A 25,603-nucleotide genomic window follows, 5' to 3' on the forward strand; every position below is an offset into this window, starting at 1 on the left:
CGCTGCGCTAGCAGATTGGCCCTCAACTCTGTCAATCCCAATCTTGAGGCCACAGAGTTAGCGGGGAGAGAAGAGGGTGGGCTAGGGAGGAAAGGGAGCGTGGGGAACGTGTGGTTGCCCAAAGAGGTCTTAAGAATTTTGCAATCCGCCTCAGCAAGGAGGCCTGGGTAAAGGGAGGGGCCAGGAGGCGTTGGGAACCGACCCAGGAGTTCCGGGAACCCCTTTACCAGTTCAGTCTCGGCGGAGGAGCGGGGCCTAAAAAGTGACGCCACGCCCCCGCAAGGAGAGTTTGCATATTTATGAGGAAACGTCGAGATCTTTGGAGGACCTGGCGGTCTAGAGGGACCAGAACTCCTTGTTCCTAGCGCGTTTCCGTTTCCGCTAGGATATTGGCGGTTGGTGAGCATCATGGCAACCGTGGTAAGTGCTGGCGTGGGGAGAGCTGAGGAGCGAACTCGCATCCCCGAGACTGAGCGGGAAGGGTGCTGGGGGTCCGGACCCCTGGGTCTGAGGGAGGAGAGTGCTGGAGGCCTGGACCCCTGGATCTGAGGGAGGAGAGGGCCTGGGGGCCAGGACTCCCGGGTCTGAGGGAGGAGGTGGTTGGGGGTCTGGACTTCCAGGTCTGAGGGAGGAGGGACTGGGGGTCTGGACTCCCAGGTCTGAGGGAGGAGAGGGTCTGGGGGCCAGGACTCCCGGGTCTGAGGGAGGAGGAGGCTGGGGGGTCTGGACTCCCGGGTCTGAGGGAGGAGGGGCCTGGGGTCCTGGGCTCCTGCGTCTGAGGGATGAGGAGGCTGGGGGTGAAGTTTCCTGCATCTGAGGGAGAGGAGGCTGGCGGCGAGGACTCCTGGGTCTGAGGAGGAGTAAAGGGGCTGGTATCCTGGAATCCTGGATTCAAGTGGTATTCAAGGTGTCAGTGGTGCGAACTTCCAGTCCTCTGGGCACAATCCGGTAGCCAGTTCTGCAGACTTTTGCCCTAAAGTTTGGTGAGGATTGTAGTATCTTGGGCTTCAAGCCATTCAGGGGCCTTGGGTTGTTGATGGTATGAATGGCACCTGAATACAGGAGGAAGCTCAGGTGAGGACCTGTCCTGTGTGCTTGAGAGTGTGAAGTTGCTTAGCCTTGAGCCACACACAAGAGTGTTGAGAACCTGGAGGGTGTCTGTGGGGCAGGGGACCTGGCTGGGGATCTTGTCATGGGATTGTTTGGGCCATTTTCATATTTCAGCACCTAATACTCAGTGCGGACGCTCAGTAGGTTATCACTTGAATGTTTGAATGAATGAATGAATGCATGAGCTCTGTAAAGGAGAGACCGGGTACACTGGCCCTGGCACTTGCTTGAGAAACATCTGAATGAAGAAGGGATGTGGCCTTAGCTTGGGGGTTGAGTTGGGCTTCCGGCTACCTTGGTTCCCATAGTGACCCTGGTCAGGATGGAGGAGGGGTGGGGGCGATAGTTACTGGTGTGGGGGGTGGGTTGGAATTTGAGTCTGTGGCTGCTGCCATGGCAAAGGGGGTGGATTGGGGAGCAGAAGCAGAAGAAGAAAGGTGATGGCCACACTCCTGAGACCCAGGTCCCATGGACATTGATGAAGTACTGGAAGTTTGAGGGGATAGTGGATGCCGAGTTTTAAAATGACCTCTGCTGGGGCGCCTGGGTGGCTCAGTCGGTTAAGCGTCTGCCTTCGGCTCGGGTCATGATCCCAGGGCCCTGGGATCAAGCCCCGCATCGGGCTCCCTGCTCGGTGGGAAGCCTGCTTCTCCCTCTCCCACCCCCCCTGCTTGTGTTCCCTCTCTCGCTGTGTCTCTCTCTGTCAAATAAATAAATAAAAATATTAAAAAATTAAAATAAAATAAAATAACCTCTGCTTCCATGGGGTCAGTGGGCAGCACAGCGTAGGAGAGGCTTCTGGTGAAAAGGAAGGCCTTGTAGGAGGCAGGTCTGTTTGTGTTGGGATTGCTCATAGTTGGGACTTCTGGATCCATGCCCATTTATTGCCACAAACAGGGTCTGATAGGATGTGTCGCGATGTGTAGAGCTATGTTCTGAGTCTTCTGATAGTTTGGGGCCAGTGTCCACTGCTCTTGGTTCTAGCCTTTTATGAGGAGAGGATAGGTGGGAGGGAAGCTTGTGACCATGTGGTGCCTACAGTCTAAACTCCAGAGACTGGAGGCTTCCACTGGGTTGGATGCTTTCCTCTCCTCTCCTGGTGGAAGAAGAGAGACCTGTGGGAGGGAAGAAGGGTTGGGGGCAGGTGGCCAAGGGACTGAGTCAGCAGGCTGGCTGCTTAGGCTTTCCTTTCCTTTGCTGGAAATCGTGAGGGGCACCTGACTCAGTCAGTGGAGCGCAGGTGACTCTTGATCTCAGGGTCATGAGTTCAAGCCCCATGTTGGGTGTAGAGATTCCTTACAGAAATAAACTTAGAAAGAAAGAAATTGTGAAATACTCCAGTGTCAGATAATAATACAGCCTAGGACCCACCGCCTAGATTTTTAACAGCCTTATTGAGATATAATTTACATACCATACAATTTTTTTTAAAGATTTTTTTTTATTTATTCATTTGACAGAGAGAGACACAGCGAGAGAGGGAACACAGGCAGGGGGAGTGGGAGAGGGAGAAGCAGGCTTCCCGCGGAGCTGCGAGCCCCACGCAGGGCTCGATCCCAGGACCCTGAGATCATGACCTGAGCCGAAGGCAGACGCTTAACGACTGAGCCACCCAGGTGCCCCTCCCATACCATACAATTTACCCATTTAAAGTGTACGGTTTAGGGGCGCCTGGGTGGCTCAGTCGGTTAGGCGTCTGCCTTCGGCTCAGGTCATGATCCCGGGGTCCTGGGATCGAGTCCCACATCGGACTCCCTGCTTAGCGGGGAGTGTGCTTCTCCCTCTCCTTCTCCATATGTGTGCTCTCTCTCTCAAATAAATAAATAAATCTTAAAAAAAAAAAATAAAGTGTACAGTTCAGTGGCTTTTAGTATGTTCACAGTTGTGCAACTGTCAGCTCAGTCAGTTTTAGGACATCTTGATCCTCCCAAGAGGGAAACCCTGTAGGTAGCTCTTGGCCATCATCCCCCAATCCTCTCATACCCCCAGCCCTAGGCCACCACCAGTGTATTTCCTGTCTCTATGAATTTGCTTATCCTGGACATTTCATGTCAGTGAAATCATACCATATGTGACCTTTTGTGTCCACTTTCTTTCACTTCACATGATGTTTTCAAGGTTCATCCACACTACAGCATATGTTGGAACTTTCTTTCTCTTTATGGCTGAATAATATTCCAGGTGTGGACATAACGACGTTTTGCTTATCCATTCATCTGTTGATGGACATTTTGGATTTTCCCACCTTTTGGCTTTTGTGAATAATGCTGCTGTGAACACTTGTGTGAACCTTCTGGGGGTTCTTGAATTGTCCCAGGGGGTACTTATTTCTCTCCCCTGTATGAGAAGAAATGGTCGCTGGCTCCTCTTTTCAGAGAGCTGGGGACACCAGAGGACTCAGTCCCTGCTTGTTGAATCAGCTCAGACTTCAGTACATCATTCATCCAAACCCCAAATGTTGAACCCCAAGTGAACAAGCAAGAGGTAGGCTGTGCCCTTCATGGGACTCCCATCCACTGGAGCCGAGAACACTGATCGGACAGTCTCCCTCCTAAATGTGAGATTACATGGGGAGATCGGGCTCCCAAGGGAGACCTTTCATTCTGTCCAGACATCCAGAGACCCTGGAACAAGTCAGGCTGGGCAGAGGTCAGGGAGGGCCTCCCTTCATGAGCGTCGCTTGATCTCATTCAGTGAGGGAGGCGGGGAGAGCAGGCTGGACTCTGGGACATGCGCATGCAAAGGCCTAGTGACAGAGATTCGGGCAGCGTGGTACAAGGGGGCTGGGCAATCGGGGTCCAAGCACTGATGTCTGCCCTTCCAATCATGGGAGCAGGGAGGACTTCTTCCTTCACCAAATAATTCCTGGGCACCAAATAATGTGCTAGGCCCTGGGGACAGAACTATAACGAGACAGACACGGTCCTTGTCTTTCTGGGACTCAGTGTACTGGGGTCAACCAACCAGCATTAGTTGGTGACAAACGAGAAGGGTGGGAGTGACGGATGTTTGGGCTGTTGGCCTGCCTGTGGGGAAAAGGAATGGAGAGGACTGCCTCCCGGGACGTGGGCGGGAGGGACAGAGGAGGAGGTGGTGAAAACTGGGATCATCTGACTCTTCTGACATGTCTTCGTCCACTCCCAGACGGCCACAACCAAGGTCCCAGAGATCCGAGATGTGACGAGGATTGAGCGTATCGGTGAGTGAGCACGTCCAGACCCTGCCTGCCCACAACAGAGCCAGCCTGCCCAGGAGTGCCTGCTGGGCTTGGCCCAGAACTGATTGTCCCATCACTCAGCACAAACCGTGGCATCAGCTCAATGAGGGCAGGGATGAGGTCTGGCTCATTTCTGGCTGTGCGCTAAACAGATAACCAGTGGACGCATGAGTTCGTGACCTGCCAAGTGCTCACAGCCATCCCAGGAGATGCGCATAGCGACTGTCATCCCGTATTGTAGCCGAGGAAACCGAGACTCAGAGCAGTCAAGCCACGGGTCCCAGCTCACCCACGGAGTAGGCTGTGAATCCAGGAGCACGAGGTTGGGGTGTAGTGGGCCAGAAGGGTGTAGCCTCCACAAAGAGCTTTACCTGCGTGGAGGAGACTATACTCGTTCGTGCACATTCGTTCACTCAGTGCCTACAAGAGAGGCCCTGAGGTAAAGAGCTTGTGGCTAGGAACATGGGTTCTGGAGGCCGCTGCTGGGGACCACTTCCGTTGCAAGAGGCTAGTTGCTCTCAGTGTCCTTATCTGCAAAATGGGGCAAAGGTGGTTCACCTCATGAGTTGATATAAGATTCCATAAGGTCAGGCGGATAAAGCCCTTAAAGTGCAGGGGCCAACACGTTTCAGCTATCAGAGGACCGGGCGCTGTTGGAGCTGAGGACCCCCCTAGACACTAACTGCACCTAGTACCTGCCCTCAGGGTGCTTACAATCTAGTGCTGGGGTCAGCAAATCTTTTCTTAAAGGGCCAGACGGTAAATCTCTTGTCTGTGGAAAATACTCAGTTCTCTTGTTGCAGTGTGAAAACAGCCACAAGCAGTGTGTAAGGGAATGGGCACGGCGGTGTGCCGATAAAACTTTATTTGCAAAAACAAGTGACTGGCCCACAGGCTATAGTTTGCCCAGCCCCGGTCCAGTGTGAAACATTGAAATCCCAGGTCTTTACCTCTTGCTCGGCTGTGTGGTCTTGGGCAAGGGGCCTGACCTCTCTGGGCTCCCTCCTCAACTACATGTCGGTGAGGGCCTGAGGAGGTTATTGAGCCCCAGAAGCCCTCTGGGGTGGTAATAGCTAGCACTCTGTTTCTCAGGGTTACGTGGAATGAAATAAGAATCTGTGGGGCCCCTTAGGCTATAAACGTAAAGTAATTGTGATCGTTAGCTGTCACGGTTAGATCCTGATCTGATGATGTGGTTAACCAGGTCTCAGTGATTCTGGGCCACTATGCTGCATCCTAAGGGCAGCTCCAATTTATTAAGCATTTACCCCGACCAGCCATCCTCCCAGTGAGGTAGAGACTCGGACTCCCCATCTGACCAAGGAGGAAACCAGGACTGAGAGACGAAGTCCCTTTCCTCAGGCCACACATTATCCCGAGCTGGCTGGTAACTGTGTCTTCTGGTTCTTTCCCCTGACACAGGCGCGCACTCCCACATCCGGGGGCTGGGGCTGGACGATGCCTTGGAGCCACGGCAGGTAGGGCTGAGGGCAGTGGGGTGGGAAGGCTGATCCAGGGAGGCCTCAGGCACGGGGTCCCCAGGGCCCTAGGGAGTGTTAGGGTCTCCCAGACCTTTGGCTACCTATCTATAAAATTTAACCACGTGTAGAGTTTTATTAGTTTAAAAAAAAAATGGGGGTGGAAAAGCTTTGGCTTTTTTTTTTAGCTTTTTCCCGAAGTCCTAGCCAACAGCATGCCCTTTTGTCTCCCTGGCCTGGAGGTGGGGGAAATGGGGTGGCAGCCCAGTAGGAAGTCCCCTGGTGTGCTCTCACCTCCCACCCCACAGGCTTCCCAGGGCATGGTGGGGCAGCTGGCAGCCCGACGGGCAGCTGGTGTTGTGCTGGAGATGATCCGGGAAGGGAAGATCGCAGGGCGGGCGGTGCTCATCGCTGGCCAGCCAGGCACCGGGAAGACAGCCATCGCCATGGGTAAGAAGCTTGTCGGGGCAGGAGCTCTTCTGGTCTCTGCCAGATAATCCTTACTGTGTAAATCCAGGTTGGGTTCAGCCACATTTAACAGATAGCTGCAAATGGCAGGGGCGTAAGCCCTCTGGTTCATTCTCTCACATAGAAGCTTCTGAGCATAGGCCACCTAGGGCTTGTTGAGCAGTTCCATAAAGTATTCTGCCTTCCCACCTCAACATCCTCTGTACTTGCTTCCATGTCAGGGTCACCTCATGTTCCAAGAGGGTTGCCTAAGCTCCAGCCTTCCCACCTATACTCTCATGTAGGAGGAAGGAGAAAGGGATCTTGCAGTGATTGTGTACCTCCCTCCCTTTAAAGGTAGCTCCCTTTAAGCAGCAGTCTTGGGACTCCCACACCCTTTTGCTTATATCTTATTGACCAGAACTTAATCATATCCTTAACATTCTGCTGTGACATGATGAGACATTAGCACATTTCTTATTTTTTTTTTTTAAGATTTTATTTATTTGATAGAGAGAGAGACAGTGAAAGAAGGAACACAAGCAGGGGGAGTGGGAGAGGGAGAAGCAGGCCTCCCGCCGAGCAGGGAGCCAGATGTGAAGCTTGATCCCAGGACCCTGGGATCATGACCTGAGCTGAAGGCTTAACAACTGAGCCACCCAGGCACCCCACATTTCTTGTTTTAATGTGGACCGTTGCTTCTTAGTGAAGTGGGGGTCCTGGGCCAGACACTGGGGACACTTAGATGAGTAAGACCAAAGCCTTGACTTTAGGGAGTTTCTAGGCTTGGGGACACAGTTCCTTCCAGGGTGGTGTGTGCTGTAATGGACAGAGTAGGCTCCTGACCCTAATGAGGGAGCAGGGAGGGATGCGGTGACAGTTATCAGGAGAGCCTTCCCAGATAAGTCAGGCCCTGAGCCAAGACTTGCAGGGTGTCTGGGAGTCTCCCGGGCAGACGATAGGGAATGGGATTGCCCGGCACAGAGTGTGGCCCATGTCTGTAAAGGGGACTAGGAAGAGTCCCCAACTCACACTGGTTGGAAGGGTTCAGTGACTTCCTGTCTGTGAGACTCGGTGTGGTGCTTGGAGTGACCGCAGGATCAGCCCCGCTGTCCGCCAGCCAACCCCAGGTCAGACAGAAGACCCGTCCCCGGGCTGGTTCCCGGTCATGTGGCAGGTTCATGGTTGAGCACCAGTGCCTGCCTGCCGCCCCCAGATCGCTTCTCTGCAGGGTGCCTCCCACGCCAGCGCTTGTTCTGTTGTGGTCCCCATTCTACAGAGAGACAAACAGGCTCAGAGCAGACAAGGCTTCTCAGGATCACACGGTGCTAAGCGGTGAAGCCAGGATTCGAACCTGGGCGGTCTGGCTTTAGAGCCACCACCCTTGACTATTTCCACCCTCTTTGGGCCTCTACCTGCTCATTACCCCCGAGCCTGGAGGCTAAACAGCTCCTAGAGGTTGGAAGACAGGCGTGGCAAGATTATAGGGTCATGAAGTTGGCCCTCTGGGCAGCATGGGGCTCGAATTCAGGCCTCCCTACGCCGCCCGCCATCCCTAGCTTTCTCCGCGTCTCCGTGTCTGCCCCCAGCGCTGAGTCCATCTCAGCTACGCTCCTTCCCGAGGACGGAGAGAGCTGGTTTGCCCCAGAATAGGTGTCGCCTGGTGCCAGGCTGCGCCCACCTACCCAGACCACCTGTTCCCCAGGCATGGCACAGGCCCTGGGCCCTGACACCCCGTTCACAGCCATCGCGGGCAGTGAGATCTTCTCGCTGGAGATGAGCAAGACCGAGGCGCTGACACAGGCCTTCCGGCGGTCTATCGGCGTTCGCATCAAGTAAGCACAGGACCCAGCTTGGGATGGAGCCAGCCTCCAGCGGCCTCAGGATGACCCCTGCCCTATTTGACTTGTTCTCTGCCCGAGGGCTCATGGGAGTTAGCCATTCCCAAGGGCCCAGGCATTGGGCTCTCTGCTCACACCTGTTCTCTGCCTAGGGAGGAGACTGAGATAATTGAAGGGGAGGTGGTGGAGATCCAGATTGACCGGCCAGCGACGGGCACGGTGAGTCTGCTGCGAGCCTAGGCCTCCTCCAGGCCTGGAGGGCGGGGCGGCAGAATCCGTGGACTGCTTGAGCTACAGGTTGGGAGCCCTCTACGTGCCTACGGTGTGGGGGGAGGGGGTCAGTAGAGTGACAGTTTATCCACTTGCGAGTGACACCGTGAGCAGTTAAAACCAAGTGGTGTCATGACAGAGAAGGTCTGGAAGTTTCTCACAGTTCATTCTTTTTTTTTTTTTTTTAAGTTTTATTTATTTAAGTAATCTCTACCCCCAACATGGGGCTCGAACTCACAACCCCCAGATCGAGAGTCGCATGCTCTTCCCACTGAGCCAGTCAGGCGCCCCCTCTTAACAGTTAATTCTTTTTTTTTTTTTTCTTTTTTTGGTGCAAAATGGCGGTTTCATCAAAGCATGGGGACAGGCCCTGTGGGCAGAAAGAGCTGCTGCACTCTCTCACAGTTAATTCTTAAAGGTCAGGCTTAAGAACCTGTTCTGTGAGATTTTATGGAGCTTAGCACTAAAAGACATTTCCTATCCAGCTTACATGGTCGTTGTGATTTGCTCCCCTTTTTTTTTTTTAAGCTGAGAATAAAAGCATCCTTGTAATATAAAACAGATGTAAAGAAGCACGTAAAATAATCATGTGGTTAGTAAGTTATTATAAAGCAAATCCCCTTAGAACCACCATCAAGATAAAGTAGAGAGGCTCCTGGGTGGCTCAGTTGTTAAGCATCTGCCTTCGGCTCAGGTCATGGTCCCAGGGTCCTGGGATCGAGCCCCGCATCGGGCTCCCTGCTCCGCGGGAAGCCTGCTTCTCCCTCTCCCACTCCCCCTGCTTGTGTTCCCTCTCTCGCTGTGACTCTCTCTGTCAAATAAATAAATAAATCTTTAAAAAAAAAAAGAAAAGATAAAAAAGTAGAACTTTGCCCGGCCCCCAACCCCTGGCAGCCCCAGATCTCCTTCCCGTGTCCATGGATTTGCCAGTTCTGGGCGGTTCTTACACACGGGGTCCTGCAGCAGGGGACTTGCCGCGGCTGGCTTCTCTCACCTGGCGCGGGGTTCTCCAGGCTGTGCTTTCTCCATCTGTAATTCTCTTTTACATGTTAAGTTGTAGTTGCTGGTAACATGCCAAATAATGGAAAGCTTAAACATGCTTCAAGCCTGTTGACCTCACACCGAGTCACCTTCTGTTCCTGTGTCTAGTCGCGTGGACACTGTCCTCTTCTTTCATTTGCTCGTCATTCTCAATGGAAATAGGTTTCAGATGCATGATTGCATTGACTTGCAATTTAAAAAAAAAAAAAGATTTTATTCATTTAATTGAGAGAGTGAGCAAGAGAGATAGAGCACGAGCCGGTGGGTGGGGGTGGAGGGAGAGGGAGAAGCAGACGCCCCGCTGAGCAGGGAGCCTGATGACAGGTTCGGTCCCAGGACCTTGGGATCATGACCGAGCAGAAGGCAGACGCCCAACTGACTGAGCCCTCCAGGTGCCCCTCAACTTGCACTTTTAACCCCTGTCCACAGTCTCCTAAATGAGTCCCATCCATCGGCAATTATGTTTTGAATTTTAAAAATATGATAGGAGAATATTTAAACATAGAGAAAGCCACTCCCAAGATCGTTCTTTTATTGTATTTTTTTATTTTAAAGTAAATTCTACCCCCAACATGAGGCTGGAACTCAACAACCCTCAGATCAAGAGTCGCATGCTCCTCTGACTGAGCCAGTCAGGCGTCCACCCCCCACAAAATAGTTTTGATTTGATTTTATTTATCTTTTTATTTTTTTAAGTAGGATCCACGCCCAGCGTGGGGCTCGAACTCACGACCCTGAAATCAAAACCTGAGCTGAGATCAAGAGTCAGACACTTAGGGCGCCTGGGTGGCTCAGTTGGTTAAGCGACTGCCTTCGGCTCAGGTCATGATCCTGGAGTCCCGGGATCGAGTCCCGCATCGGGCTCCCTGCTCAGCAGGGAGTCTGCTTCTCCCTCTGACCTTCCTCCTTCTCATGCTCTCTGTCTCTCATTCTCTCTCTCTCTCAAATAAATAAATAAAATCTTAATAAAAAAAAAAAGAGTCAGACACTTAACTGACTGAGCCACCCAGGCGTCCCACAAGATAGTTCTTTAAGTTAGATTTCTGTTACAGAAGAAATCCATGGATACATCCTCCCTTCAAAAATGTAAAACCAGGGGCGCCTGCCTGGCTCAGCCGGTGGAGTGTGCTTGATCTCCGGGGTCATGAGTTTGAGCCCCACGTTGGGTGTAGAGATTACTTAAATAAATAAATGTATAAAAAATACACAGGGCTCTAAGGTAGGCAAGCTGACCCTCAAGACCACAGAGATGGAGACCATATATGACCTGGGCACCAAGATGATTGAATCCCTGACCAAGGACAAAGTCCAGGCCGGGTGAGTGGCAGGGGGCCACACTGGGTGGCCAAGGTGGGGGATCTTGGGCCCTTTCCTGTCCTCACTTCCACCCTCCTTCCCCCCCACCCCCGCCACCTGCAGGGATGTGATCACCATTGATAAGGCCACGGGCAAGATCTCTAAGCTGGGCCGCTCCTTCACACGTGCTCGAGACTATGATGCCATGGGCTCTCAGGTGGGTCAGGGCTCTGGGGGTCCCCTCACTCCAGGCACCAGGATGTTTGCATCTCCTCCATCACCCCCATGGCCCAGAGGGTCTGCATCCTCCAGTCACCCCAACCCCATGTCCCTGGCACTCCTGGTTCTTCCCTGTACCCTCTGGGACAGCCAAGGCCCTTCACCTTGGCCCATTTGCTCATGGTTTCCGAGGTCCTCCGGGAACCCCCGATCCTTCAGTGCTCTTGAATCCCCTAGTGATGACTACTCTTGGACCTGGGGTTTCTGGATTCTCAGCTCCATTCCAAGGAGTCCAGAGTCCGATCTCCCCCTACGCAGGCCTCTTTGAGCCCTCTTTCATGCTCTTCTCCACCCTTGTCTCTCCCTCCTTCCCCACCCTCCCCCCCGGCTCCATAGACCAAGTTCGTGCAGTGTCCAGATGGAGAGCTCCAGAAACGCAAGGAGGTGGTCCACACCGTGTCCCTGCATGAGATTGATGTCATCAACTCCCGCACCCAGGGCTTCCTGGCTCTCTTCTCAGGTGAGGCCCCTCAGACTGGCCCTGCTCTGTGCAACCCCCCTTCCTCGCCCTCTAGCACAACCCCCTGGTTCGTGTCTCCCACTCTGTTGCTGTCAGTCCCTCTCGGGTGGTTCAGCGGGGGCCTGCATGTCCTGCCCTCTCTTCTTCCTGGGTTCTCTGTCTCCGGTCCTCCTCCTCTCTGGGATGTTTGGGACTCCCACCCCTGCTGTCCCTTTGCCACTCCAGTCTTGGTCTCTCTTCCCTCTGTCCCTGGTGTCCCATCTTTCTCTATCTTGGTCCACCCTCTGGCCCTGGGTCCCTGTCTCCTGCCTGATCCTCCCCGCGCCACCCCTGCCTCCCTCAGGCGACACAGGGGAGATCAAGTCAGAAGTCCGAGAGCAGATCAATGCCAAGGTGGCTGAGTGGCGTGAGGAGGGCAAGGCAGAGATCATCCCTGGGGTGAGTACTGGGGCATGGCCGGGGCAGGCGGCTTGTGGTGGTGGGAAATGGGAGGAGAGAGGCTCGGGTGGTGGGTTTGACGTACTCCCCAATGGCTCCCAGGTGCTGTTTATCGACGAGGTCCACATGCTGGACATTGAAAGCTTCTCCTTCCTCAATCGGGCCCTGGAGAGTGACATGGCGCCGGTCCTCATCATGGCCACCAACCGTGGCATCACCCGGTAAGCCAGCTGCTGGCCCGTCCCTCAAAGGCCTCTGGGAAAATGGGGTGCTCCAGGCAGTGGGTATAGGCACAGGGTAACCAGGGCATGTTTGTTGAGCTCCCTGCTAGGAAGGGTGTGGGCTTAGGTGTTGCAACAAGGCTGCCCCCAAGTACTGGGGCCCAGACAGAAGGCTGTGCTTCTCCCTCAAACAAGGTAGGCGGGTGCTCAGGGCGGTAGGCAGGCAGCTCTGCTCCGTAAGGAAGCTGAGGGACCATGTTCTTTCTGTCTTTGTTCCCGGAACCCCGGGGGCTACACTTCCCAAACCGTGTGCCGAGGCATCCCAGCGTGCTGCAGAACACACAGAGTGCTGCGGAATGGTTTAAGTTTCTGAGGGATGCACAGAGATGTGTGTTGGACACTGCGTAAATCACTACACTTAGTTCACTTTTCCCTAACCACTTTACAGAACAGAGCTTAATACTACTTTTGGCTTAAGAATGCCTGGGAAACATTCCCGAGCCGTGAAGCGCCCCAGGTTCTGGTAAAGCTTGGGGATCTCTGCCCTAGGGTGTTGCCAGCACCCCTCGCCCTGTCGTCCCAGCTGGCCTTCTTCTCTGCCTCGTCTGTGTCCTGGGTGGACAGGGAGGAGGAAGTGGGGGGTCAACAGCCCCCAGGAGGCTGAGGCCCGGAGGACCACCCGTCATCACCGCAGGGGGCAAATGGGCAGACTGTCCCTGGCTTGTTTCCTGGGTGAGCCGCTCCGACCCTTAAAATAAGCTCAGGAGGTGGATATTGTATCAGCCCCCTGTTACAGGTGAGGACAGCTAGGCCCCGTGACGGGCACGGAGAAGGTGTCAGGGCCAGAGTTGGATCTCTGAACCAGACGGGGAGAGACCGAGGGCGGGGCGCCGCCCGGGCCAGGCCGCAAACCCAAGTCACTCCTCGTTGTCTGCACACCATGTATTTGGGAGTCTGCATCCTCTCACTAACGTTGATTTGTAAGCCCCCCCGCCCACCCCCCCACCCCCAGTCCGTACTGGAGACACTCTGGGGCTCAGGTGCAGACACGCGCGGAGAGGCAACACATTTGAGTCGCCCGATATGGACACTCCAAACCAAGGTCGTGCAAGGTGACACCCCGCCTGCCTTCTGGTTTCAGCTCACCTGCTGTAAATGAGTGTCCTTTTCCCGATCTGTTTAGTGTCGCATTTGCCACACTTTATGCCTTTTATTGGGGATTTCGTGTCTAAAGGGGCCCGTCGCTGCCCAGTGCCCCTAAGCAAAAGGCTGGGGTGGATGCGCCTTATAGAGGAAGTGTGTGTGTTAGATGAGCTTCATTCAGGCCTGATGCAGAGTGTTAGCCGTTAGCCATGAGTTCAAAGGGCGTGAGTCAATGACGTTTGTTAAATAAGATGTCTTTAAATAGAAGCACGTAGAACCAGGTTACATGTTGGTTGGTTGACAAAAATATTGTGATCAGAGGCTCACAAGAACTTAACCGTGTACGTCCCGGAGAAGCGGTGGTGCATCATTTGCTGCTGAGCGTTTGCCCCACTTTATAGAACGTAAATACCATAAATAACGAGAATCCACTGTAGCTCCTGGGCCCTGCGCTGGGCCGGGTGCAGCGGGGAATAGGACCGGCAGTCTCTTCCCTGTGGAGCTCTACGTCACGCAGAGGAGTGGGACCTTGATCCAGTAATCCCAGATAGAGATACCTAGCTAAAACCAGCCCAGCCCTCTGGGGGGGTGACACAGCTGGGGGGCGGCTGCACTCTCGGTGGTGACAGCAGCCATGAGCTGAAGGTTAAATGGTATTTGCCCAGTGAGTGGGCCGTGGTGGGGGTGGAGAGGAGAGGAAATGGAGAGCTGGTTCTCGGAGCATCTCCCTGACAGCCCTCCCTGACCCCCTCCTCCCCAGGATCCGGGGTACCAGCTACCAGAGCCCCCATGGCATCCCCATCGACCTGCTGGACCGACTGCTCATCGTCTCCACCTCTCCCTACAGTGAGAAGGACACAAAACAGATCCTCCGCATCCGGTATGGGCAGAGCCGCTGGTGTTCTGGGGCAGGACCAGGCTGCGGGCCTGAGAGGCAGGGCTGGCACCCACCCTGTTTGGCAAGTGGGGGCGGCAAGGTCTGAGGGGGAAGGTGTGTGGGTCTGCAGGAGGTACGGCTGGGCTGCGCATCCAAGTAATGGCGTCTGATCTGGGGCTGGGGAGCATCGGGGGGCCCAGGCTGCAGGCCCAGCCTGTGCCTCACTGGCCCTTCTTGCGCAGCGTTCTGTGGTTCTGAGGACATAGACTCCACATGTCCCCCAGGATGTCCCGCAGTGCCCCGGGGGGGAAGGGCCGGCCAGGCGTCCTGGCCCTGGCTGACACCCCCCCCACCCCCGCACCTGCCCACAGGTGTGAGGAGGAAGACGTAGAAATGAGCGAGGACGCTTACACAGTGCTGACACGCATCGGGTTGGAGACCTCGCTGCGCTACGCCATCCAGCTCATCACGGCTGCCAGCCTGGTGTGCCGGAAACGCAAGGTCAGCCCAGGGAGCCCCCAGGGCCAGCCCGAGTGAGTGAGTGAGTGAGTGAGTGCCCCAGTCACCGCTCCAGGGGCTCCGAGCGCATTGTTGGATTTAGTCCCAGAACAGGGGTTTTCAAAGGCCGGAAACTTGGGTCAGTGGAGTTTATACCTGTATCTCCTGGCCTAACACCTAGCAGGTGCTTCGTAGATGTCTGTCAGCTCCAAGTTACCGCTGTCCAGTCCATCTTCCAGATGAAGAAACCCAGGACTGGAGGGGTTGGGCCCTGAGCCGGGAGGTGGCCAAGGCAGGATTCGAACCCAGGCAGTCTGGCTCCAGAGTCCCCATCCTGACCCACCTCCTCGAGAGGGGCCCCACTGAGGTCTGACCATCCCCTGTCAGGGCACGGAAGTGCAGGTGGATGACATCAAACGGGTCTACTCGCTCTTTCTGGACGAGTCGCGCTCCACGCAGTACATGAAGGAGTACCAGGATGCCTTTCTCTTCAACGAGCTCAGTGAGTGTCCCCTGCTGCGCCTGTCCCCAGGGTCACCCGCCCCAGAGGGCAGGCGGGTATCTGATCTGGAGATCTCAGGCCCTGCTCCCTGGGCCACACTGACCACCTGGCCTTCCTTCTCCCGACAGAAGGCGAAACCATGGACACCTCCTGAGCTGATGTCACCCTCGCCCTCTCCCCACCCCACCCCACCCTGTTTTCTACTAGAGTTCTGACACTGTAACTTTATATAAAATGGTTCTGAAACTGGACCCATTCTCTCTTTTTTTTTTTAGAGCGAGAGCTCATGGAGCAGTGAGGGTGGGGTGGCAGTGGGGGCAGGGGGAGAGGGAGAAAGAGAATCTTAAGCAGGCTCCAGGACACCCAGCGTGGAGTCCAGTGCGGAGCTATTCCCATGACCCTGAGATCATGATGACCTGAGCCGAAATCAAGAGTCAGACGCTTAACGGACTGAGCCACCCAGGCGTCCCTGAAACTGGACCCATTGTGTGTGTGTGTGTGTGTGTGTGTGTGTGTGTACACGCGTGCATGCACCTTGAGCCTGACAAAAGACCACCTGAGTGCAGTTTGAGAAGCCTTTATTATTAGGAGGGGAGGAAAGAAGCATCTGCTGGCTCCAGGAGTTGGCGTGTGGGGGGGACCCTTAGAGGAACAGGAGGCCTGGGAGCGGGGGGCGGTCACAGGCCAAGGGTTGGGCTCTGGGACCCCCACAGTCGGAGTTGCTGAGGCGGCAGGGCCCGCAGCGACAGCTGAGGGCCACGGGGAAGGAGACCATGGGGTCCACGCCAGGCGGGCATCCAGGGAGCCGGATGGAGGCAAAGCGCAGCTCGTGGTAGGTGCAGACCGGCTGGGGCACAGGCGGCAGGACGGCTGGCAACACTCGCACCTGTGGGCCGGGGGGTGGGGGGTGGGGGGGCACGGCTATCCACCTGTGGTCAGCAACCCCCCCCACCCCGAGCTCCCCCGCTGCCCCCCACAGGTCCCAGACTCAGGTGTCCAGCAGACCCCCTGTGCTCTCCCTCCCTCCCACATGCCCAGCTCGGACTCCCCAGTTCCCCAGCCCCCGCCCAGGGGGCGGGCCACCCTTCCATCCCGGCTGCCGCTTCCCATCTGATGTGGGCCCGGCCCTGAGTAACCCACCCGGAGCTGAGGCGGCAGCACCTGTTCCCACTCCAGCAGGGCTGCCCCCCCCCGCATCTCACCAGGCTGGGGCAGTAGCCGGCACAGATGGTGGTGGTGAAGGTGATACAGACCGGGCAGGCCTCGTTCTCGGCGGCCAGGGTGGCGTTGATGGGCCGGCATAGCGGCCGAAGTGGCGCCCTGGATGCCCACACCCCACCCACGTTCAGCAGCAGCCACAGCAGCAGCCCCTGGGACAAGGCCAGTGTCTCAGGGCCAGCCAGACCCTTCTACCCTGAGCCCTTGCCCTCCCATCCCCCACACAGACACCTTCGGGACCCAGCTCCCCTGCCTGGCGTCTTCCATTCGGGACCATCCCTCCCACTTTGAGCCCCTGCTCCAGTACTCGGGAGCCCCAGGTACTCCCAACACTGCAGATTCCTACCCTCGGGCCCTGCTCCACCTGCTGCCCTGCTGGCCAGAAGCCTGCTGGCCGTCCCCACCCTTCTAGAAGGAAGCTTCCATCAGGTCACAGGACTCTCCCTCTTTGTGCCAGCTGTGGCCTGCATGGAGTTGCAAGGTGCCTAGGGGCGTCCTACAGTCTTACCTGGAGCGTCTCCATCCTCAGTGCCTCCCCTATGATGTTTACCTGGTCTTATACTTGCAGGCTGTGGGGGCGGCAAGGCCACTGGGGGTGGCGGCATGATGGGGTAACCTGGACACTAATCTTTCCGGGGGCGAGAAGCAGAAAAGGTCAGGGAGGTGTGCAGGAGTGGCTCTGTGGAGTGCCCCTTACCCCCACTCCCTGAGGGGCTCCCACGCCAAGAAGCGGGAGACGCCCGAGGTGAAGCTGACTTCCCGGACTCAATCCTCAGGTGCTAAGGAAGTCGCGCTGCGGCCACAGGGACTAGGCTACGGGGAGCCCTTGGCCTTGCCCCCGGCGGTGTGGCCTCGTCTCTGCCCATCACGGTGGGAGCTTGGGGAAGGCTGAAGGTCGCCCCTCCCAAGGACCCTCGAATGGTGATCCCCTGAGCCCTCAGCACCCCCTCCACCTGCCGTAGACTGAAAGCCACGGTGCCAGTCTAACCTCTTCTGGGGGGCGTGGCTTCAATATTGGATTCTGTGCCCAGAGGCGGGGTTCCACCTGCACGCAGACGTGCCTGCCTTCCACGAGGGATTCAGCGGGAGCCCCATCTCCCCCACACTCAGGCCCCCAGAGCCGAACCCAGCAATGGGCATGGTTTAGGCTATTTAACTCTGTCGTCGACTAAGAAGCTCCGCCCCCTCTATCGCAGAGGGCGTGTCCCGCCCGCGAGCCCACAGCCCCAAAGTACATTCTCCCGGCTCAGCTCCCACCTCCCTCCCCGACCCCGGCAACCCTGCGGTCAAGTGTGGGATTCGCCCCGCCCACCGGGTCCTGGCCTCCGTCTCGCTCCCACGTCATGGGCGGGGTTCCCGGCCTTAGCCCCGCCCCGTGGGGGCCCCAGAGGCCGTGCTCTCGGCTCGGCCCGCGCCCGGGGGGCGTGTCCGGGGCGGGGCTGGCGCTGCCGGCTCACAGGGGGGCTGGCTTCCTGCTGCCGCAGCTGGAGTTCTCAGTGCGGTAGGCCTGCGGCACGCTGTAGATCCCCGACATCGGCTTCCAGTGGGGGCCGCCCCAGGGCAGCTCCAGCGGGCAGAAACGGTCGAGCCGGAGAAGCGGGCGCAGCGTGGGTCTGTAGGACTCCTGAGCCAGAGACAACGCCCCGTGGTGTGGCACGGCTGTCGTCACCGGATGGACATGGGGCACGCGCATCCCTGGCGGCCGAGAGGGGCACGGCCAGGGTGGCCTCTGTAGGTCATGGCCCCAGGCCTGAGGCGCCTTCTCAAAGCTCCAGTAGGTCAGCGAGTCCTTGCGGGGATATCCAGACAACTCCTTCCTCTTGGTGAGGGAGGCAGGAGAGGGAAGGCACAGTTGGATCCTAGGGACAAGGCTGAGGTTCAGACCTCGCGTTCTGAGGAGCCTGTAGACCTGAACTCCTGCGTTTCGAGGCAAGAACACATTTGTAGGATTCGGGGACCCCTCAGGAAGGATGGGGGCTGGGGACTCCCAACCTGGATTCCTGGGTCTCGAGGTCCTTAAGGGCCTGGAATCTGGAGTTTTCGAACCCTTGGGAAAGAGTATCTGGGAACCAAAGTAGGCCCCGCCCTAGACCCTTAGGGCCCCGCCCCTGGTCCCGAACCCCTTCTTGGGCAAGCGGCAGGTTTCATATTCCTGAGAGTTGACACTAAGGATACCTGGGTGCTAAAAAAAGGTACGGGTTGGGGTCTGAACTTCTGGGTCTTGAGCGTGCGGGAGCTGAAGGCTGAGGCTCCTGAGTCGGACAAGGGGGAGCCGACACCCGGGTTCGGCGTCGCACCGGCCTATGCCGGGGGCGGTGCCGAGCGAGGACCCAGGCTCACTTCGGGTAGGCCCGGAGGTCCTTGGCTGAGGTGGTCAGATAGAGTTGATGGCGGTCCAAGACGCCCTGGTCAGATACTGTGAAAGACCGGCCGGCCAGCTCGAGGTTCTTTGTCCAGGGGATTAAAGCCTGAGGAGGATCCGGGGAGGACAGAATGAGCTAGAAGGAGGTTTCATACCGCATTCCAGGCCCTGGGTCCCAGACTCAGGATCCCTTTTCCTTCGACCCAACCGCCCTCACACCCGCCCCCAGAATCCGAATCCTTCCTGACCAATCGCAAGCCAGCGCACTTTAGCTTCGCTCCCCAAATCAGAACCCTTATTAGGGTTACTCCAAAATCCAAACACTTGTGGGTCATCGAACACAAAGCCCAGCCCCCAACCACAAAAACAAAACTAAACTAAACTAAACAAAAACCTTCCCAGCTCCGCCCCCAGACTCCTGGCTTCCACCTCCCGCCACTGGAATTCAGCCGCACCTCCGGCAACCGTTCCCCTTAGCTCATCCACTCCGGGAAAGCCCAGCCCTGCCTCCCGACCTCGGCTCGGGAAGTTCAAGACCCGCCCCCACGTACCGTCCGCCGCCGAGCTCGGACCCCGGCCTCAGAACCCCTCCCAGCCCCGCCCCAGGATTCACTGGTTGTGGCCCCAGCCTCAGAGCTGGGATTTCGGTCTCCAGCCCCCTCCTCCTCCTGACCCTACCTCAGAAGGTCCAAGCTCCACCCCCAGACTCTGTAATCTGATTCCGTCCCAGACCTTTTGGCCACGACCCCAGAGTCAAAATTCTCCACCCCAGGGTCTCCTAGCCTGGTCCCTACCTTCAGAGCCCCTCCGACCCCGCCCCAGGCGCTACGAACTCTGTCCCACGGCGGCAGCGGGTCTTGTCCGCTACCTGGGAAGGGCCTCCGCGAAGGTGCTCCGCAAGCTCCAGGGGCTGGGGCCCGACGTAGAAGGTGGGGCGCTGCTGATCCGGGTCGGGCCAGCCCGTGCACTGCGCCCTGGTCTCGCTTAACTGGTGCTTTGTGATCAGCGGGAGGCGCCAGCCGCGGTGTCTGAGCTGCGGGAAGGCGACGCGGGGATCCACCGTGAGGGCGCACGGTACTCCAGCGCGATCCCCACCCAGCCCTGTCCCCGGCGGACCTCTGCATCCCAGAACCTTACCTTTTCTTCTAATTCCTTGATCCCCACAGTCCGCGTGGGGTCCGAAGGCTCTGGGGCCCTGGGCTGTGCGTAGGGCCCGCCGTGGGTCTTAGGCACGTAAGCCGAGCCAGAGGTTGTCTCCCATCTGCTGATGACCTCGTCAAAATCCCTGATGTGCAAATCCTGCTTTGCGGCCGGCGGCAGGGGCTCCGCGACCGTGGACTGGGGAGAAGGACGTCGGCTAAAACGGTTCAAGTCCGGCCCGCGAGCCCTGATCTCTCCCAGTCGGTCCCCAACCCTTTGCTCCCTCCAGTTCCAGGCATCGAGGTTCCCTGGCCCCTCTTCTTTCAGACCCGGGACTCGGGGACCCTCCTCCTTCACTCAGAGAGGAGTCCACGCCCCGAATCCACTTTTCTCTCAGCAGGTGTCTGGACCCCCAGGCCTCTCCTGCAGACACGGGAGCCTGGGCCCCCAGTCTCCTCCTGGCCAGGAACCTAGCGTCCTCTCACCTGCACAGTGGGCGGGGGAAAGGGCACAGACGGGATAAGGTGGTGGGCGACACCACTGCTGCTGAGATGCCCGCTGGGCCAGGATCCAGGCACCTCGGTCCCAGAGATTGGGGGCCATGGGGGACCGTAGCACGGAGCTAGGGTCCGCCCCGCCATAGTTCCACCCCTGCGGGGTAGCCACGCAGGGGCAGGCTTGTTGTTGCTGTTGCCCCAGGTAACAGAACCCGCCCCCGAACTCAGCCAATGGAAGGCCTGCAGGTGTGCGGATGGTTGGATAGAGTGAGAAAGAGACCCAGGCACAGAGGGACAGGGACTTTGAGGGAAGGGCACAGAAACTCAGAGAAATGGGGGAGGGGAGTCCCAGAGAGAGAAAGAGAGAGAAGGGCAGAAAGAGGGAGGCGGGAGGAAGGGGGAATAGAAGCTCAGAGTTGCAGGGAATTTGAGAGACACAGAGACTCCAGGTTGGGGGAGACAGAGACCCAGAGGGGGAGGAGGACAGAGACCACCCACCGCCATCAGGGAATCCAGGAGAAACAGCCCCCTTTCTTACAGGGTCCCAACTCTCTTAGTCCCCTCCTCCCTCTGCCAGTCCTGCCTACCTCAGGGGTAACGATTTCCAGACTTCCCCAGGGCTCTCCCTCCCTCCCTGTGTGCGCTGAAGGAGTGAGCCCGGGGCTCGGGCTTCGTCTGTCCTGCCTGCCTTTGATTTGGTTGAAAACTTCCACCTGGATATGGGGGTGGGTGACGAGGGAGAGACCCACAGACACATACACAGGGAAATACTTAGCAAAAAGAGACGGGAGGGGATGTGGAAAGAGCTTTGATGAGAAAAAAAGACAAGAACGGGTGAGAGACAGTGAATGAGAAACAGATAGAGAGCTACTGACCCAGGGACAAGAGACAGAGAGGGAGGTGACAAAAAAGAGTGGGAACCACAGACCTAGAAACACAGCGATGTAGAAACAAAGGCAGCCAGACCCGGCCCAGCCCTGCCACCCCTACCCTTCCCAGGGGCCCAGTCTGTGTTGGCGGGGGGATGGGGGATGTCTATGGTTTCAGTCCTTAGCCTGAAGCTGGTTCTAAAAGAATGTGTGTGTGTGTGTGTGTGTATGCGCGCGCCCACGCGCCGCGTGGTTTGGCAACAGGCTTAAGTTATGGACTGGTGATACATGAAGGGGTATCCTGAAGGTGTGGGGTCTACCCCTGACTTCCCTTGTCACTTCCTTGCCTTAAAGACCTTTTGGTCAAGCTTCTGCCTTCTCAGCTCCCGCTAGCTCATCCCACTAACCCATTCTTCAGATGGGGAAAACTGAGGCTACCTTCTGCAACCTGGCCCCTGGTCCCACTGAACCCCTCATTCAGGTCTCTGGGGCCGTTTCTCCTTTTGGATTTTCCTGGCCCACTCAAAGCCTATCACTGTCCACATGACCCCGGATCCTAGCCAGGAGCAGGTCAATTGGTCAGAACCTTATGCCATACTCAAGGTTGACAATTCTAAGGTCTAATTCTTTCCCAATATGGGGTAAAAGTTGGGACAGAAAAGGAGGCAGAAACCTGACTCCAACTCCCCAACAGTGTTAAACTCTCTAGCATCCTGACGTCTTATCATTCAACCTTGCTTGTGCTCCTGTGATGGGTAGCTCACTGCCTCAAAAGAGAACATTCTAAGCCAACACTCGCCCCATATGACGAAGTAAGATTTCTCATTCAAACCCCAGCCCCCACCTAGTTGCTTACGTGTCCGTTTTTACACTCCCCCACCCACTTCTTGACATATCACTTCCTTGTCATTCTCTCCAGGGTGAGCAAGATGTCCTCTGAAATCAAGTGGTTAGCAACTTAGAAGCTGAGGTTCCTCTGATGGTTAAATCCACCAGAGTTGATCTGAAAAATTGTGTATTAGTGTTGATAAACAGTAGACACTCAGAAAATATTGAGTATTATCATCATCATCACCCTCAAGTTCATCCAGAAGAACTCCTATTCATCCTTCAAAACCCCACTTGGTTTCACCACCTGTCTTGCATCGATTGAGCTCTCCAACTCAGAGAGCTGTGATTTTGTGACCATTTCACAAGTTCCCAAACTGAGGCCCAGGGCAGCCAGGCCACCCCTGAGGTCCCTCAGCATCCAGCTGTCTTCTTCCTCTGCCTGCCCAGTTCCTGAGCATGGGCCTCAGGCCCGACCAGTCCGGCTGAGGAGTGTACAGACGCACGCAGTGTCAATTCGAATCCATCGCCAGCCTACACGGCCCTGGGCATCAGCAGTCAATGCCCGCACATAGGACTGCTTGGCCTTACACTCAGACACCCAGTGCCTCCGGTCCACGCCCCGGCACCCACCCCCACCCCCACCAGGGCCACTTTCCTCGGTGGCGCTGTCAGCCTTGCAGCGGGTCTCAAAGAAGTACTGGCGGAGGGGGCTGCCTCCAGCCGCAGGAACCTCGCCCAGCACCTCCACCTCACGCCCACGCAGGTCCACAGCTGTCCGGCGGTCTGTCACCCAGCCGCTGACCGCATCACACACCGCCAGCTCTCCCCGGCGACTTGCTGGTGCCCTCTCGCTCACCCCTCGCCGACTGCGGTTGGCGGGGCTGCCTGCTGGCTCCCCAAAGGCCCCGGCCTCCAGCAGGAAGAGTAGAGGGGGCCCAGCGGGGGCACCCCTGGACAGGACTACTCGGGGAGACAGGAGGTCCCACTCAGGGGCTAGAAATGGGGGCAGTGGTAAGGGTGGGGGATGGGGCTCCATTGGGACACTGGGGAGGAGGAAAAGGAGGAGGATGGGGAGGGAGCAGGAGGGGCTGGGGAGCATCTCGCCGAGCACCTGAGGATAGAGAGGGAAGCTGGGGTTAGAGATGAGGATAAAAACTTAGTGGGGGAGGGGGACAGAGGTTGGGAACTCCAGGGGGACCTGAATTCCAGAACCATGGGGAGGCCCTTGTTCTAGAACCTTGGAGGGACCTTATATTCTAGGACTTAGATAACACCCAACTTCTAGATTAATCATAATTATTCTACTACTATTGCTAATAATAGCCAACAAATCAGCAAATGGAGAAATACTGGCTCAGAGAGGTGAGCCAGATCCCACAGCCAGCAAATGCCAGAAGTAGGACTTGAGCCCTGTCAGAGCAACTCCACCCTGCATCCTACCCCTACCTACAACCCTGAGGGACCCTAAGTCCTACAGCCTAGAGGAGGTTTGAGGTTCCAAAATTCTGAGAAAAGCCATGTTCTGATATCCTAGCAAGACCCAAGTTCAGCTCAAAACTGCCACTGAGAAGGCAAGACATTTCCTCTCCTGTGTGGGGCCTCAGTTTCCCTGTCCAAGAAATAAACCAGGGGGGACACCTGGGTGGCTCAGTTGGTAAAGCGTCCGTCTGCCTTTGGCTCGGGTCATGATCCCAGGGTCCTGGGATTGCATCCTCCCTCAGGCTCCCTGCTCAGCGGGGAGCCTGCTTCTCTCTCTGCCCGCCACTCCCCCTGCTTGTGCTGGCTCTGACGAGTAAATAAATAAAATCTTAAAAAAAAAAAAAAATGAATCAGGGGCTGGGAGATAGTGGTGAGGGTGTGGATCCTACAGTTTCTCTGCAATATTCTGGAAGTCTGTGGTTCTGGGAAAGTGGTGTGGAGAGAAGTGGGAAGCAGCAGGTGGTTACCAGACCTGTCAGCACCTCCTCCACCTCCAGGCTCCAGTGCTGGGGGCCCCCAGGCTCTGGGGGGCCCCTGTGGGGGACACAGGTGGTCCCCTCTTTCCTGACATCTCAGGGGAGGGAAGGGGCAGCCACCTAGGGGGAAAAGGGAACAGGCAGGTTGTGTGGGCAAGTGGGGGAGGGAACCTGAGCACTCCCCTTCCCAGTGTTCCTCTTAAAGTGTAGGGTACCCAAGAGTCAAGGCCGCGCCCCCTTCGCAGAGGCCCCTTCCTTGACCAGGTGATGGCTCCTGGCTGGGATGGGAAGCAGATGGGGGAGGTGAAGGGAGAGGCGGGGGTGGGGGGGGGAAGGGGGCGGGGGGATAGAGGAGGCTGGAAAAGATTACCTCCTCCATGGCCCATTCATCTCCCAGACAGGGCGGGGGTGGCGCTGGTCTGGACACCCGGGTCCCTGAGGGCCCACACTCAAGAAGCCCTGGGTCCCTGAGGCTGCTTCCTGGAATGTTCTATCCTCACAGGACAGGCCGGGGCCCGTCCAAGACTTCTACCGCACATACCTGGAGTAGCTGCCTGCCTTGGCTCCGAGATGGGGAAATGGAAAGAAGGCTGTGAAGGGACCCAACTGCGCCGATCCAACCAGGACCAGAAGTCGGCTACCTCCTCCCTCAGACCAGAAGTGCCGGTTCCCTGCCTCCTCCTCCTCCTTCAGGAGGCCAGATCCCCAGCTCCCTCCCTCCCATGCTGGAGTCCAGACACCCAGCGCCCTCCTCCCTCAGACCTGGGAGTTCTGGAGTTCAGGACTCTCTTCCCCAGGTATCCAGAATGACGTACTCCCAGCCCCCTTCTCCCAAAGAGGATTTGGCCTGGGGGTCTGGTCTCCTGAGATCCCGCTGGGGGTAAGCGGCTGCGTATCTGGAGGACTCCGCTCCTGCCTCAGTTTCCTCCGCCAAGCCCCGCCCCCGCTGGCCCCGCCCCCGTCCCTCCCTACCCGGGGGCAGGGCGACCGCGACGCCGGAATCCCGGGGGGGGGGGGGAGGCGCGGAGGCTCTTACCTGGGGCGCCCTCTTCGGCTCCTCCGCTGCCCGGGCGCGGCGCGGCTCCTCCTCCCGCTCGCTGGCTGCAGGGACGCCCGCTCGCCCGCCGGCTCCTGGCGGCACACTCTCCGGGGGGCCCGGGCGGGGGCGGGGCGGGGCGGGGCGGGGCGGCGCCCGACGGCGGAGGAGGGGCCGGGGGATCCCGCCTTCCACGCGCGAGCCGAGACCTCGGCAGCCCGGCCTGGCTCGCTCAGCTCCTGGCCCGCCTCAGCCCCGGGAGGCCAGGCGCCAGCCCCCTGCTCCCTCAGACGCGGGAGTTCTCACCCCCAGCCCCCTCCTCCCTCAGACCCGGGAGTCCCGGCCCCCAGCCCCCTCCTCCCTCAGACCCAGTAGTTCTCACCCCCAGCCCCCTCCTCCCTCAGACCCGGGAGTTCTCACCCCCAGCCCCTCCTCCCCCAGACCCGGGAGTCCGGGCCCCCAGCCCCCTCCTCCCTCACACCCAGGAATCAGGACCCCCAGCCCCAACCTCCCTCACACCCAGTAGTTCTCACCCCCAGCCCCTCCTCCCTCAGACGCGGGAGTCCCGGCCCCCAGC

General features: G+C 57.5%; 4 protein-coding genes across 4 annotated transcripts; 1 reads left to right on the top strand and 3 right to left on the bottom strand.

Moving 5' to 3' along the window:
* Positions 1–59: 59 nt before the first annotated feature.
* On the top strand, positions 60–15,369 carry RUVBL2 (RuvB like AAA ATPase 2). The gene is made up of 15 exons (XM_081807242.1): positions 60–420; positions 4,255–4,309; positions 5,750–5,805; positions 6,114–6,255; positions 7,958–8,087; positions 8,246–8,312; positions 10,615–10,721; positions 10,824–10,917; positions 11,316–11,439; positions 11,783–11,877; positions 11,980–12,098; positions 14,002–14,121; positions 14,490–14,619; positions 15,004–15,118; positions 15,247–15,369. Exons 1-15 carry the CDS (start codon positions 409–411, stop codon positions 15,270–15,272), a joined length of 1,392 nt encoding a protein of 463 aa, XP_081663368.1. The 5' UTR covers positions 60–408; the 3' UTR covers positions 15,273–15,369.
* A 310-nt stretch (positions 15,370–15,679) lies between these two features.
* Positions 15,680–16,859, bottom strand: LHB (luteinizing hormone subunit beta). The gene is made up of 3 exons (XM_081807917.1): positions 16,845–16,859; positions 16,321–16,527; positions 15,680–16,004 (listed from the first exon to the last, which is right to left on the bottom strand). Exons 1-3 carry the CDS (start codon positions 16,857–16,859, stop codon positions 15,762–15,764), a joined length of 465 nt encoding a protein of 154 aa, XP_081664043.1. The 3' UTR covers positions 15,680–15,761.
* On the bottom strand, positions 16,517–20,536 carry SAXO3 (stabilizer of axonemal microtubules 3). The gene is made up of 5 exons (XM_081807248.1): positions 20,324–20,536; positions 19,836–20,036; positions 19,567–19,731; positions 18,677–18,804; positions 16,517–18,153 (listed from the first exon to the last, which is right to left on the bottom strand). The coding sequence occupies exons 1-5, from the start codon at positions 20,477–20,479 to the stop codon at positions 17,790–17,792; spliced, it is 1,014 nt and encodes a 337-aa protein (XP_081663374.1). The 5' UTR covers positions 20,480–20,536; the 3' UTR covers positions 16,517–17,789.
* Positions 20,537–21,038: 502 nt separating this feature from the next.
* NTF4 (neurotrophin 4) lies at positions 21,039–25,106 on the bottom strand. The gene is made up of 3 exons (XM_081807247.1): positions 25,027–25,106; positions 23,987–24,110; positions 21,039–23,146 (listed from the first exon to the last, which is right to left on the bottom strand). Exon 3 carries the CDS (start codon positions 23,132–23,134, stop codon positions 22,499–22,501), a length of 636 nt encoding a protein of 211 aa, XP_081663373.1. The 5' UTR covers positions 23,135–23,146; positions 23,987–24,110; positions 25,027–25,106; the 3' UTR covers positions 21,039–22,498.
* Positions 25,107–25,603: the final 497 nt, after the last annotated feature.

Source organism: Leptonychotes weddellii, chromosome 16, assembly GCF_054177405.1.
Source record: "Leptonychotes weddellii isolate Sample4059 chromosome 16, ASM5417740v2, whole genome shotgun sequence".
Taxonomy (NCBI): domain Eukaryota; kingdom Metazoa; phylum Chordata; class Mammalia; order Carnivora; family Phocidae; genus Leptonychotes; species Leptonychotes weddellii.